General features: G+C 32.3%; 1 protein-coding gene across 1 annotated transcript in view; it reads left to right on the plus strand.

Annotated features, from left to right (window-relative positions):
• The window catches only part of CSMD1 (CUB and Sushi multiple domains 1), a 1,092,714-nt gene that overhangs the window by 922,223 nt on the left and 156,520 nt on the right, over nucleotides 1-13,971 (plus strand). Inside the window, exons 27-32 of the mRNA XM_053939637.1 lie at nucleotides 1,582-1,773; nucleotides 3,844-3,982; nucleotides 5,970-6,157; nucleotides 8,321-8,515; nucleotides 10,894-11,010; nucleotides 12,459-12,572. Coding sequence (XP_053795612.1) covers nucleotides 1,582-1,773; nucleotides 3,844-3,982; nucleotides 5,970-6,157; nucleotides 8,321-8,515; nucleotides 10,894-11,010; nucleotides 12,459-12,572 — 945 coding nt within the window. The remainder of the gene's footprint in view (nucleotides 1-1,581; nucleotides 1,774-3,843; nucleotides 3,983-5,969; nucleotides 6,158-8,320; nucleotides 8,516-10,893; nucleotides 11,011-12,458; nucleotides 12,573-13,971) is intronic.

Here is a 13,971-nt window from a genome sequence, read left to right on the forward strand (position 1 = left end):
GCCAAACATACTTTTAGTAACTGCACAACTATGGGGTGTCACACAAGTTGTCAGAGTGGTGCCTGGGGAATCTTTACACAGTACTCATTAGTAGTGACAGCGATTTCTTTAATTCCTAGTGGAAAAAAGTCTATCACAATTAAAAACCTACCATGTCTTTTACTTCATTTATATATAGGAACATTCCAAAGTATGAGATCTATTGTTTTGAAATGGAAACAAGAACAAAAAACTATGAATAATAAAATGTCAAACAAAGTTTGTATGTTTCTAAGTGTTTCTAAATGTTGATTATAATAATCCATGAATTCTCCCATAAAGATGTCTTGAAATTTCTGTGATTTATCTGTGACCACCCATTCACTAGAACATGCATAAAACCACTTTAAGAGTTATTGGTTGTTTCCTATTTTACTCTTTTTTTTTTCAACCTTTCTCTCTTCTGAAAATTTACAACACAGGGAGAAAAAAAATCTAAAACATTTTCCAGTTGTACAACTTGGTAGTTGTTTCAAGTTTGCAAATGTTTAGCTGCTCTTGCTGTTTCTTATAATGGTGTGCCCTTTGGTGTGGACAGAAGGAGTAGATGCAGCTGTAAATACAGAGAATGAATTATTATGGACAGGCGGGTTACATACTGGTGGTAAACACCAGTACCATCCATGGCAACTGTGACATAACTGGATTTATGACCTCTTATTTTGGTTTTTGTTCACAGTTGTAGTTAGTTCTTTGAAAAAGATATTTGGGTAAGGACTGGTAGGAAACAGAGTGCAATTCAGTAGGGACATTAGTCTCAAGAGATGGACCTTCTTTCCTTTGGAAGACTGCAAAGTTTATTGCGACTCAGGATGTCTGAAGACCTGAAGCCAGTAGAAGAGAACCCAAAGCCAGAATAGACCTGGCATCTTCCAGAAATCTGTATTAGATGTAGATCTGTGTATCCACTTTCTCAGTGATTATTTGCATTAAGTTTTAAAATAATTTATTCCTTTAGAAAGCAAAATCCATATCCAGCTACTGAAGACCGATCATAAGTGAGATATTTTGCTAAGATTCAGTTTAAATGATCTCTAAGAAAGTTGTTTCTTGCCCCTGAAATGAAAACTTCAGGGCTGCATAAACTGCAGTTTGATTTATCCAGATGGGTAAAGAGCATTTGCATGCTGCAGGATAGTAGGACTATAAAACAACATTATTTACAACATGATACTTACCCTATTGTGCAAAAGGCATCAAATTTGTTTTGATAACCAAATTTGTTTGGTTAACAAATTTGTTTGATAAATTTGTTTTGTTAAGAATATTAAATAGAGAAAAGGAGTTCTTTTGATGTGTTAACTGGACAAAATCAGTCCATATTTTATAGTAAAGATACTGGCAGGAAGTCAACATAATCATGATGTATCTCAGTGAGCAGATTTTTGTAAAAGTTAAGAAACAAAATGCCTTCCTGCATTACCTGAAGTGTAAATAATACTGCCTCTGGTTGGAATTCTAATGTGAACCTGTTGTGCATTTAATTATGCAGGGTAATAAGTATCTATACCTTACATCTTTTCTTTCATCATTGCCTTGCAGCTTCCATTGCAGCAACTTGTAATGATCCTGGGACACCACAGAATGGCTCTAGATATGGAGACAGCAGGGAACCTGGAGACACCACCACCTTCCAGTGTGACCCTGGCTATCAGCTGCAAGGGCAGGCTAAAATTACATGTGTGCAACTGAATAACCGATTCTTTTGGCAACCTGATCCCCCTACTTGCATAGGTATTAAGATGAGATGTTAGTCTCTATTTAGCACTAATACAGATTGGATTTCCTGTTCAGTTACTGGGCACATGGTGCTCATGCTGGAGTGATGTCTGCAGAGCTCAGTTATTTTGTACTTACAGACAATATCAGTGTTGTTCTCTTGATTAACAGTATTTTTGGGTATGATTTTCTTGCTTTATTCTTAAAACTTCATAAAAGTTTGAAAATCACAAAGTCTAAGAGAAATAAATAAATAGAAGTGTGATTTGGATAAAAAAAATTGTGTTGAAATAGTTTCATTAAAATGTTCTTCTATATAATAGTTTGGTTATATAAACTGTGATCCATTATTTATTCTGAAAATATTTATATGTATATAATATATATATATTTCTGAGTTATCTTCCAGATTAAATACCCATCCTGTGCAATACCTTGGAAAATGGATACTTATTGGAAACAGTAGATGCAGAGGAGGGGATCCAAGTGACAATGCTGTTGATAGAAATTAGATATATTTCCATAGCACCAGGAGAGAGTGGATCCATAGTGCTAGATGGTGTAAAGGTTTCCCTGAGGTTTTTGTCAGTAGACAATAATTACAGGCTTAGAAGTATTGCTGAATTGTATTTTTAAGGTCATCAACATGGGTTTTCTAGGAGTAATCAACATCTGCAAATTTATCTGCTAGGCATAGTAATTTTTTAAATCCTTGATATTTTGTTGCCTAATGATTTATAATTAAATGAAGACTTACTTTAGTAATGCTAAATTCCAGATACAATATTGCTGGAATAAACATAATGCTTGCATAAGGCATTTTGGACAGGCACTTTCCAAAATGGCTTATCCTTAAAAAACTGCAGTTCCTCTGTTTCTCTGAAGTAAAAATACTGTGAAGGATTCAAGGATAGTTTCTCTGACTCCATATCATGACAGAATTGGAGAAGCACATAATCTGCATACTATCTTCTGAATACCTTGTGCAATATACAAAGCTGTATGAAAATGCTTACTAAATATATTGGGATCATTCACAAATTAAATATCTAAAGAAAAAATTAAAATAATATCTGTGGTATCTAAATCTAGAAGATTCATATTTTTACTTTAGATACCAATTATAATCACTCCATGTTTCTTTACAATCTAGTATAAAACCCCAACAAAACAAACCTAAAAGAAAGAAGGAAATAGAAAGAAAGAGAGAATCCTTTGGGCAAAAAAAAAATATAATTACCATTATTCTTCCATATACTCAAGGCGACTTTGAAGGAGAAAGCAGATTAAAGTAATCTTTAGTGTAGACATGACAATAGTAGAAACCTTAAGAGTTCTGTAAAGCTGTTATATGTCATTTTAAAATTTTCCTAAAGTCCTTATTTTAGCATGCTGACTTATAAATGGAATCGCCTGAGAAGAAATCTCTTTAAAATGTTTAGTGTAGATTCCAAATTCATAGTATCAACTGTTTTGCATTAGAAATGTGTTTCTCTTAGTCTAATTGACATGGTAATGTAGATGCAACCTGTCTTGACTACTTTACTCTTTTGTTAGACATGCTTTTGTTAGACTTTGTAGATGTAATTATGAGAGTAGGATTCCTTAGCTGTTTAAAAGTTCAATTCATAGTAACAAAGTGAATGTATTTGATTTTTGATTTGGGTAATATCTTTTACTAAGTGAATCAAATTGGTTTCTGCAACATCTCTGGTCAATAGAAACTGCAACCTGAGTCCTACTATTGACCTTTCCCAGTTTTTAAAATACTTTCAGTATATAAGAAATTCTCAGCCTAATAGAGACAGGATTAATACAAAAAAATACAGGACTTCCTATTTAACTTCATATTTTTATTCCTTTAGAAAAATTTCTTCCTTTACTGCTTGTGAATATGAACTGAGATCACTTTTTTAGGAGGAAAACAGGATTTTTTTTTGCTATCAGGAAGTGGGAAAGTTCTGTGTTTAAAAAAAAATATTATTAATTTTGGCAAATGAAGTAATTTTCTTCTACTTAAAAGCTAATATGTGCTTGTGAATTTAACATGTGACTATATTCCTATTTCTTTTTACATTGTGACAGCTGCATGTGGAGGAAACCTGACAGGCCCAGCAGGAGTTATTTTATCGCCTAACTATCCACAGCCTTATCCTCCTGGGAAAGAATGTGACTGGAGAATAAAAGTAAACCCTGATTTTGTCATTGCCTTGATATTCAAGAGGTACCATTTCTCTACTAATGCCTTTGTTTTAAAGGGTTTTAAATGTCACATCTAAAAATGGCAATATTTATAATTTCTTAAAGCTTCTAATTAAATTCTCTGTCTACATCCTGGAGCGTGTATCTAACATGTGCTAGATCATGCATTCCAAATAATGTAAAAGACAAATATATAGCTGTATGGTACATTTGCTATCCAATATGTTCCTGAAGAACAAAACTTTCTGTGAAATATCAAATAAAAATCATTTTAAGACCATATTAATTTCTAGAAGTGCTTCATTTATGCTATTGTAACTAATAGTCGAGACTGAAAGTGTAGTGGAAATTCTATGTGCACATCAGTTCTTTCAGGTTTTTTTATAAATACAGCCTAAATATACTTCGCTTAAAGTGCATAGATCAGAAAAAATATTGTTCTACTTAGTCAAGAGATGAAAGACACTGAAATAATATTGTGTCATAATTTTAATTATTTCCTCTGTGTTCCATCATCAACCTATTTGTGCTGCATAGATTTTTACAAGTTGAAGTTCAGGGATATAGTCATATTCATGCATTCTGTTTGTCATTTCTAATTGAATCAGTCCTATATAATCATCTTGCTTGCTGTATCTGTGGATGCAAATGCAATTTTTTTCATTTTTTTAAACTATGTTTTAAGTGTGATTTTAAAGCTGAGAGTGGTAACATTGCTGTTGACTTCAGTGGAATGTTGATCAGTTGTCATTCTTTTAGGAAGAGATGGTGGCATGTTGAGAATTTTGCTGTATAACATTTGTACCCTTTCTGTGAAAAAAGAAGCAACATAGCAGCAAAAGAACAACAACCAAACAACACCTAAAGTTAACAAGCTAAAATAAAATCTGGTTCCTTTAATTACAGACTACAGTTTATTTTCTAAAAACTATTGATAGACACAAAATTAAAGAATGAACTCCTAAGGTACTTGAAATTACATAATAAAAATAAATTAATTATGTTATTCTGGTATTTTATAAAATAGCATTGATAGAATAGTTCTCCACTAATTACACTCTTGAAGATGTCACATGATAGGTGTAGTAGGAAGCATATTTCTCTGGATTGCCTAAAAAATTGACTCAAATGCTCCATTTCAAATAAGATGAAAGAAACTCAGAAAGTTACTCAGCATTCAGATTTGTTTGTGAGTATTATTGTAGGGAGTACAATATGCAAAATATAATTGAATTTTCTGTTTATGCTATACTTCCAGTAAATTTTCTAAATGGTTGCAGTCCAGTAATACACACACTTTTCAGTAGCTGAAGTTAGGCCTGGAGTTCCCTGGTTCTTCTCTCACACCCTTCTTGTAAATTGCAGTAACATTGGCCACCTTCCAGAGAGCAGAGACCTCTCGTGATCTCATCTCAAATTCCTCTGAAAGATATTCCATTCATATTATCTTCATAATTACTTTGTAAAACATATGAATATCATCAAATATAGTATAATACAGATGGTTTAGTAAGAATTAATATTAATTCACAATAGTTTATCATGTTTGATATTATCTGGGTAAGAAAAAAGACAAGCTCCAAGATAATGGTCTATCCATGAAAGCATCTCATTTCTAAAATGATAAACATGTTTGTAATGGGTGGATTTAGTGTCATCCAGTTTAGCCACCTAAAAGCTGGACTTTTAATTCAAGCTACTTTTCTGGATCATTCCTTTGGTCCTCTGGTCAGAGGCAGCCTTTCTGAATCATGCTTCCGTGATCTTGAGAAAGGTGTTAAAGATAGGTGGGAGGATATTGATAATGGCTTTTGGAAAGCTTAATGTGTTCATATCAGTGATAAAAAGAATTCCACAGTGAATTTTGTACTGTGAATCATGTTTAAAAAGACACTTATTTCTGGAGAAGAAAATGTGTTAGGCAGAAAATTGGCAACTACAGCCACAGTAATGTTTAACTCATAAAAAAAAAACCCGAAGACTTAATTATTTTTTCCCTTTATTTTCAGTTTCAATATGGAACCCAGTTATGATTTCCTACATATTTATGAAGGAGAAGATTCCAACAGTCCTCTAATTGGCAGTTTTCAAGGCTCACAGGCTCCTGAAAGAATAGAGAGCAGTGGTAACAGTCTGTTTCTGGCTTTTCGCAGTGATGCTTCTGTTGGAATGTCAGGATTTGCCATTGACTATAAAGGTACTGTTCTCATCATAGTCTAAATAAAAGGGAAAAAATGTTACTTAGTAATTATTGAGACTCAAATCTGTTTCCGTCTGTATATACTCATAACTGAACTGCCAAATTCCTTTACACATCAATGTATGTTTTAAAAACTATTTTTTGTTAATGTGTGAAGGAACACAGAAATCCTAATTAATGAAATCTCTTTCACATCACTTATGCACATTTTCATCTTCCAGAAAAAAAAAAAAATAGGCAGAAGATACACATCAAATGTAACATTCGGAAAAAAATTTGACAATAGTGAAATTGTCTTACCCAAGAAGACCACCTGACTACTTGTCACCAAATGACACAAGCAAAAACGACGCACCACAGCCTTGGTCACGATGAAGAGACTAATTTATTTTTTCTGACTCCAATCTTTTATAGTTCTCAAAAGATGCCAGTGGATTGGAGGGTGAACGTGCCACCTCTCCAACGACACTGGACAAACTACCTGTACATCAAATTTCTCCGCCTCTATGAAAGAATGCAAAACAATAGGTTATTTACAGAAAGTTGTGTGAGAAAGTTCTCTACAAGAATGTAAACTCAGAAGACTTTAGAAAACTCTTGATAACCAGGGCGACAACTACTTCCTCTTTCTTGTCAATACATACCAATACATTTTCCTTTCCCCATTGTTTTCAATCTACAAATGCATTTTTGAATTAATATTACTGGATAGTATTTGCATTTTAGATAGAGACTGGGTTATGCTGACTGTTTATTAAAGCGAGACAATCACTGAAGATGCTGGTTTCTTTTCCAGTCACAGATGTTGTCTGTGGCTTAATTATAATCTTTGCTGACTTTTATCAAGCTGTTTTTCAGCAGCAGAAGTGCTGTCTCAGCTTCTTATTCTTGGCAATTGAAGCAAATCACATTAATATACATGTTAAAAATGAAGAACACAAATATCTAAGAAATACAGAAAAATATACCTATAAAAGAAAAAGGAGTGAAAAAGAACTATAAAATCATTTTTATATTTAGTCTTCATCTGTCATCCAGCATCACGCATTATTCTCCATGTGCACAATGTTCTTCTTCCCAAAGTAATTGTCATATTGCCATAAATGAAATCTTAGACTATTTGTCCCCATCTAAACAAAATATCAAAAAATTGGAAAACAATTTGTTCCAGAAAGTCTGCAAGGCCTGCAAGGAAAGAAAATGAGATGTTGAGCAGAAGGAGATAAAGAGATAAAGATGGCGATTGAAAATGTACATACACATTTTCACTGTGTCTGTTTTGTACTCAGCATAGTGTGATATGAGTTCCTCTATGCAACTGAGAGCTAAATGAAATTATAATGAGATAAAAATAAAAGACACAAGAACAGAATACTGTATTTTAAAAAGTTGTTGTACTCAATGGACAGTATATTTTTGCCTAATAATTTAATATTTTTCTGATGTATATTATTCAGTACTTTGTATAAAATGTATAAAAATACAGAACACTTTTGAGTTGGAAGAGACCTTAAAGATCTAGTTCCAACTTCCCTGCTATGGTAGGGACACCTACCATACCATAACATAGACTCACATACCATAACTCTAGACTGAGTTGCTCAAAGTCCCATCCAACCTGACATTGAACACTTCTAGGGAAGTGACATTCAAAACTTCTCTGGGCAACCTGTTCCAGTGCCTCACCACCCTCATAGTAAAGGATTGCTTCCTTATATTTAATCTAAACCTACCCTCTTTCAATTTGAAGCCACTCTCCCTTGTCCTGTTGCTAGATGCCTTTGTTGTTGACTACCTCAGCCTTTTCCATGTCCTGGGTAAGCGGGCCCCCATTTCTTTCTGGAGAGGATTCACATTTTCCCTAGTCTTCCTTTTGTCACAAATATACATATAGAAGTGGTGAATTCTAGAACTGGTCATTCTTCTTCTATATACTAAATGCAAAACTTTATTGGAGTGCTTCAACTTCACTATAATTTCCGCTTCCAGATAATCAATCTTAAGCAAACATCCAAGATACATGATTCAACAAGAATATTATATTAAAAGGTTGTTGAATAATTTAAACTGACTGAAAATAAACCCACTGATAATAGTTTGTTTTGCCTTTTTTTTTTAAATTGAAATTGTAAATAGATTTACTGTAATTCATTTTAACAGAAAAGCCACGGGAAGCTTGTTTTGACCCTGGAAACATCATGAATGGTACAAGAATTGGAACAGACTTTAAGCTTGGTTCAACTATTACTTACCAGTGTGATTCTGGATATAAGATTATTGAACCTTCAACTATAACATGTGTAATTGGTGCAGATGGTAAGCCGGCTTGGAACAGAGCATTGCCATCTTGTAATGGTATGTACTGTTTTCTTACCATTTCCCTTGTCTGCCCAGTGAATTAAATTTCTCAGTCCCTGAGGCTATTTCCATTATTTCCACACATACATCTTGTGGGAAAAAAAAAAAAAAAAGTAAAAAAATAAGAATTAAGATGAGTATTGGACTACAGCTTAGTCAATAATATATTAAGTATTTCAAAATGTCTTTAAATTCTGGAATCAACACATGTTCATATAATGATTACAATGTAATATGTAAGATTCTTTAGACACCCAGTATTATTTAGAATAGCTATCTCTACTTTCTCAATGCTGCATTAATTGTCACCTTGGAATAAGAATTATATTTACTGAGGCAGAAAATAAGAGTGACATCCCAGAACTGTGGCTAACTAATCTAAGCTCTATTCCTTGTTTCAGTGTTTCTGTTGTGTATATATATATAAATATATGTGTATGTGGAACAATTTTAACAAATCAAAAAGGAGTTACATATATTAGTTAATAAAGTCCATAAAGTACTAATTTATTTATGTTGAAAAATGATTGCCTTCAAAATTTTAGATTTTTAATTATCAAAAAAACAATTTATAAGGAAATATTTCTATAACTCCATAACTTTAGAGTTTGTTTTAAATTAAGTGTGATACACATTCATTGTAGTGAAATGGTCGTGAATTGAGAATTTCGTGTGGTAATCAGACTTAGTAGCACAGTTTCTGATATCCTCAAAGCAAGAAGAGAAGGAAATAATGAAGATTTTAAATTCATGCCGTGAACCAATTCCTTGTGATATTTGGGTTTCACCTCAGCCACATAATCCTATTCTGCCTACTGATAGATCAAATTTCTCATCTTCTATCATTACATTGGATTTTTGAATAATTCATAAGCAGCTAAGAGAAGACATGGATTTGTAGTATTAATTGCTGCCTTTTTGTATAAGGAAGTCAATCTTGTGCAGATATTTCAAGCATGATTTTAAAGACCTGTCAGGGAGCAGAAAGAACAGGTCTGCTTAACAAGGGCTAAGAGCCAAGGACAGCCAAAGCACAGGCTCACTCACTAGGCAGAGCTCCACAGCACATGAGCCAGGTCTGCAGAGCCAGGAGTTGGTAACAAGGTACTTTCATAGCCCTTCATCAATGACCTTGTTGTCCACCTGGGCCATAGGTCCTCCTCTGGGTCAGTTTCCAGGAAGCTGTTAGGTTGTACTCTGCTATATGCAAGATGCCCACAGCGGGGCTATATTGATTTACTTTGTTTCTTATAGTGGAATGATATCTTCATTGCTTAAAAACAAATTAATGTGACTGTGCTATTTTTAATAAGCTTATTTATCCATTTATTTATTTATAAAATAGTTTCATTATTGGTTTATTGGGTAAGATAACTTCTTACAACAATCTGTTATTCTGGTGAAAATGATTATTTTTATGAAATAATTTCTCACAATAAAAAGAGCACTGAATTGCATGTAACTAATTTAATACAAGACTTATCTTTTAATGAAAATTTTAATAGGAAGCCAGGATTTTCCAAAATGTGAGAAGAGTGACAATACTTTGTTTTCAGTATATAGAAATCTATTTACTCAATATCCAGCACAAGGAGATATTTGGAGAACTTAAAAATAGTCCCTCCATCTGTCCCTTAATATGCCACATTTACAGCCTATACATGCATGCACTGTTCATTGTTTTTCTCGTGATACAGACAGAACTACTACTCATATAAATCTTGACTTGTCTTGGGGAATTGGAGTTCCACTGTTCTTAAATATGTCTTTTAACGTCTGTAGCTCTAAAAAGTTTCTCTTAGCTTTCTGTTGTTTTTTTTTAATCATATATATGAAGCTGAAGATTTTTTTATATATATAATAATCTATGTGCAGTTTTTATAATCATCTAGTGAGATATGAAAATAAAGCAATTCAAGCATACTTTCACAAAGCAGAATTTTTGGCATTCTGTAGGGTAGTGTCAGCATATCTATGTATTCCTCTGTGCCATTTTTAATGCAGTACCATATATTTTACTGACCTGTTTTTAACATGGATAGATATAGACAGATATTTAAAAGAAAACCGGACCTAAAGCCTGTGTTTACAGTATCTTTCAATTAAATAACTTATATTTCCAGTCCTATGTGAACATGTAGTCAAGTAAAACTTTCATGAATTCTAATTTTCAAGAAATTTTAATAAAATTATCTCCTGAGAAAGAACAACTAGATATTTCAGAACAGGTAAGCCAAACAAAAGGAAAACAAAATTAAAAGACCATGTCATTTTGAAAGATTATGTCATTTTGTGATCATTAGATTTTTTTTTCAGATGTAACTAATATAGACAGCTCTAATTAATATAACATGTTTCTCTGTATTTGTTCCCAGCACCATGTGGAGGGCAGTATACTGGATCAGAAGGAGTGGTTTTATCACCAAATTATCCTCATAATTACACTGCTGGACAGACTTGCCATTACTCAATAACTGTCCCTAAAGAATTTGGTAAGATTTTTTTTTATTGATTTATCAATCATTATCATTGCCCAACTGTTTAAGTGTCCTTTATGTGGAGTAATGACTTTAGGTTTACATTGTATTGCAAATTATTTCTAAAACTAAATATATTCCTGATACGGAAAATTATTCTAGAATTTTAACCTTTTACTTCTCCCTAGAGTAACTAACTGACTTCAGATAAGACATCTATGTTTGCTATCTAAGCATATCCTGAATACCTTCATTGTTTACATTATTGATCATCATAGGATAATCATTCATTCATGCTTCCTGCAATGTAAATCAGGTGTCAGAGAACAAACTCTTATATTCCTCTTACATTCTAACATCCTGTCTTTCATTTTATGAAAGGGTAAGATGAGTGGAATCACATTTGTTTAAGATGTACAGTGAAAGCAATTCTGCATGAAAGTACCAAAAATGCTTGTGAAAAATCACAAAACTTATTATTTCAATGTGTTGAAATACTTGGACAGAATCTCTAAAACTCAAGCAATTGTATGTTAGGTGTAGTTTCCTGCAAAGCAGGTTTTTCCTAAGTCTAGACAAATAGTAGTAAGATTCATTTTAGTACTTACTTACCAAGAGGCTTAATTAACAGCAACTTAATGCATTTAGTACTTTCTGTGTACAATGAAACCTGTAAGGACTCAGCTGTAAACAAAATATAGATGGCTACAATGACAGAATAATATTTTTATTGACTTGGTTTTACTTCAGGTGTCTTCTGTTAGATGATATTTGAATTTGGGGAACTACTCGATATTTAGTGAGATGTAATATTAAATTATTTATTAATATACTTTAAATTATGTACAGATGAAGTACAAATTAGGTGTAGCAATATGTCAAAGCTGGTAACAGACTGCTATTTTTAAATATTTGATCAGTTTTTATAGCCTTCTAATAAAATAAGTACTAATGCAAATTTAAAAATTTGAAAAGTCAGTAAGTTTAAAAAAATTTCCTCAGACTAAAGCCAGGTAAGCAACTAATCCTATGTGGAAATAGATGATCCTTAATAGTTGCTATATTTGGCAATGTAATTTTGGTACAAACCTTTCTGTTTGGATATTCTATTTTCTTATTCTCATAGGTACCTAAGCAATAAGACTTGTTTGACTGGAGGTCACAGTTTTGGTGAAAGCATAATTTAATAAATTTGGTTTTAATTAAAAATATGGAAATAATGAAAACAAAAAAATATTCTTGCTGCAAAATTTAATGCAGCTGTTTTATCATGTTAGAAAACTGTATAAATTGAAAAGTTTATGCACGAATTCATTAATAAATAAGACAAACAGAAATACATCCTTAAATTCAATTTTGAAGACTAAGTTCTTTTTTTATCTCCTCTCTTTTTTTTTTTTTTCCCTCTCTGTGCTTTTCTTTTTTCTTTTTTCTTTTTTTTTTTTTTAATTTTTTTAATGTAGTTGTGTTTGGACAATTTGCCTATTTTCAGACAGCTTTGAATGATGTGGCAGAATTATTTGATGGAGAAAACTCTCAGGCTAGACTTCTTAGTTCTCTGTCTGGATCCCACTCAGGTAATTAATAAAGAAGTATACATTTCTTACACAGCTCAGTGTGGGAAAAATAATCAGGAGAGTGTTATGAATTTACTTTGGAAATAAAATTATTTGAACAGGATGCTAAGGGAAGTGGAATACCCTTCCAAATCTTTGAATCAAGACATTATTCAGGAACATATGGCTAGACAAGAACTGATCCTGGGGTGGGTGTAGAAAAAGTTGAATGAAGTTCTCAGATCTCTATGTAAGAGGGCAGATTGGATGGTATAATTTTCTTCTCTGCCCTTAAACCTTTTGAAATACACATCTACATATTCTGAATGACTAATTTACACAAATTACTTGTATTTACAAAATGCAATTATCTGTATGCGAACATGCACTTAGACTAAAAGCAGGCCAGCTGTTGAATTCAGGTAACTATAGCAAAATGTTGACCCTGTGAAATCATAATTAAGCTTATATGGATTTCAACATGGTCAGATTTCCAATGTGTGCATATATAATGAATGTGTTCATCTTCAGTGATATGTAAGTATATTTTTTATATTTCTGCAGCTATTAATGTGTTTTGTCAAACACTTCTAGTATTTTGGAGAGTTTATATGCGAGTTTAATATTTTTGCAGTGCAGGGCTATTCATGGCTTCTAGGTTTTTACTTTGAATAATTGGAGAAATACTTAATAGGAATAGAATGTAACATATCTATTTGATTTATAGCAAATATATTATTACATGAAAAACTCAATTCTTAATTTTCCTCTGGTGAATCCAGATATTTGTGCCATGAGTCCACAAAAAAAATCCTTAGATTTGTTTAATTACTGACAAAAATTCAGCAACAAAACAAAATTAAATTTTAAACAGATGATCCCAACACCAAATTTTACTGCATCAAACTGTCATATAAATGTTGGAACTAATGTCTGTTTTCACAGCAGACATTTAAAAATACTTGAAGGGTATTTAAACTTCTGATTTTTATTTGTTACTTGTGACATATCTGATTTTCATTGATTCAGGATAGGATTCTCCTACATGGAATCTCTAGTTGCAATAATATAAGATTAATCAAAATGAAAGACTTAGATACCTATTTATAGGTGATATTTTAAATCATCATTCATTTCTGAAGAATTTAATAAAATATGGGTTCATACAGTCCAGGAAGAATAAAAACAGTAGTCATATGTAGTGGAATTGTTGTAGAAGTACTGCAATTTTGTCTATAGTGTTTCATTATTGAACTTTCATCATGACTCCTGACAAATATGCCAGGAAAGGAGATAAAATATATTAAATATTTTTATTAATCCTCAAATCAGAAATAAAATTTACAATGCCATAAGAAAGTTAATAATGTAATATAGTTAATGTGTGACCACATATTTATTGAAGCCACTACATAAAACA

The sequence above is a fragment of the Vidua chalybeata genome, chromosome 3 (genome assembly GCF_026979565.1).
Source record: "Vidua chalybeata isolate OUT-0048 chromosome 3, bVidCha1 merged haplotype, whole genome shotgun sequence".
Classification (NCBI taxonomy): Eukaryota; Metazoa; Chordata; class Aves; order Passeriformes; family Viduidae; genus Vidua; species Vidua chalybeata.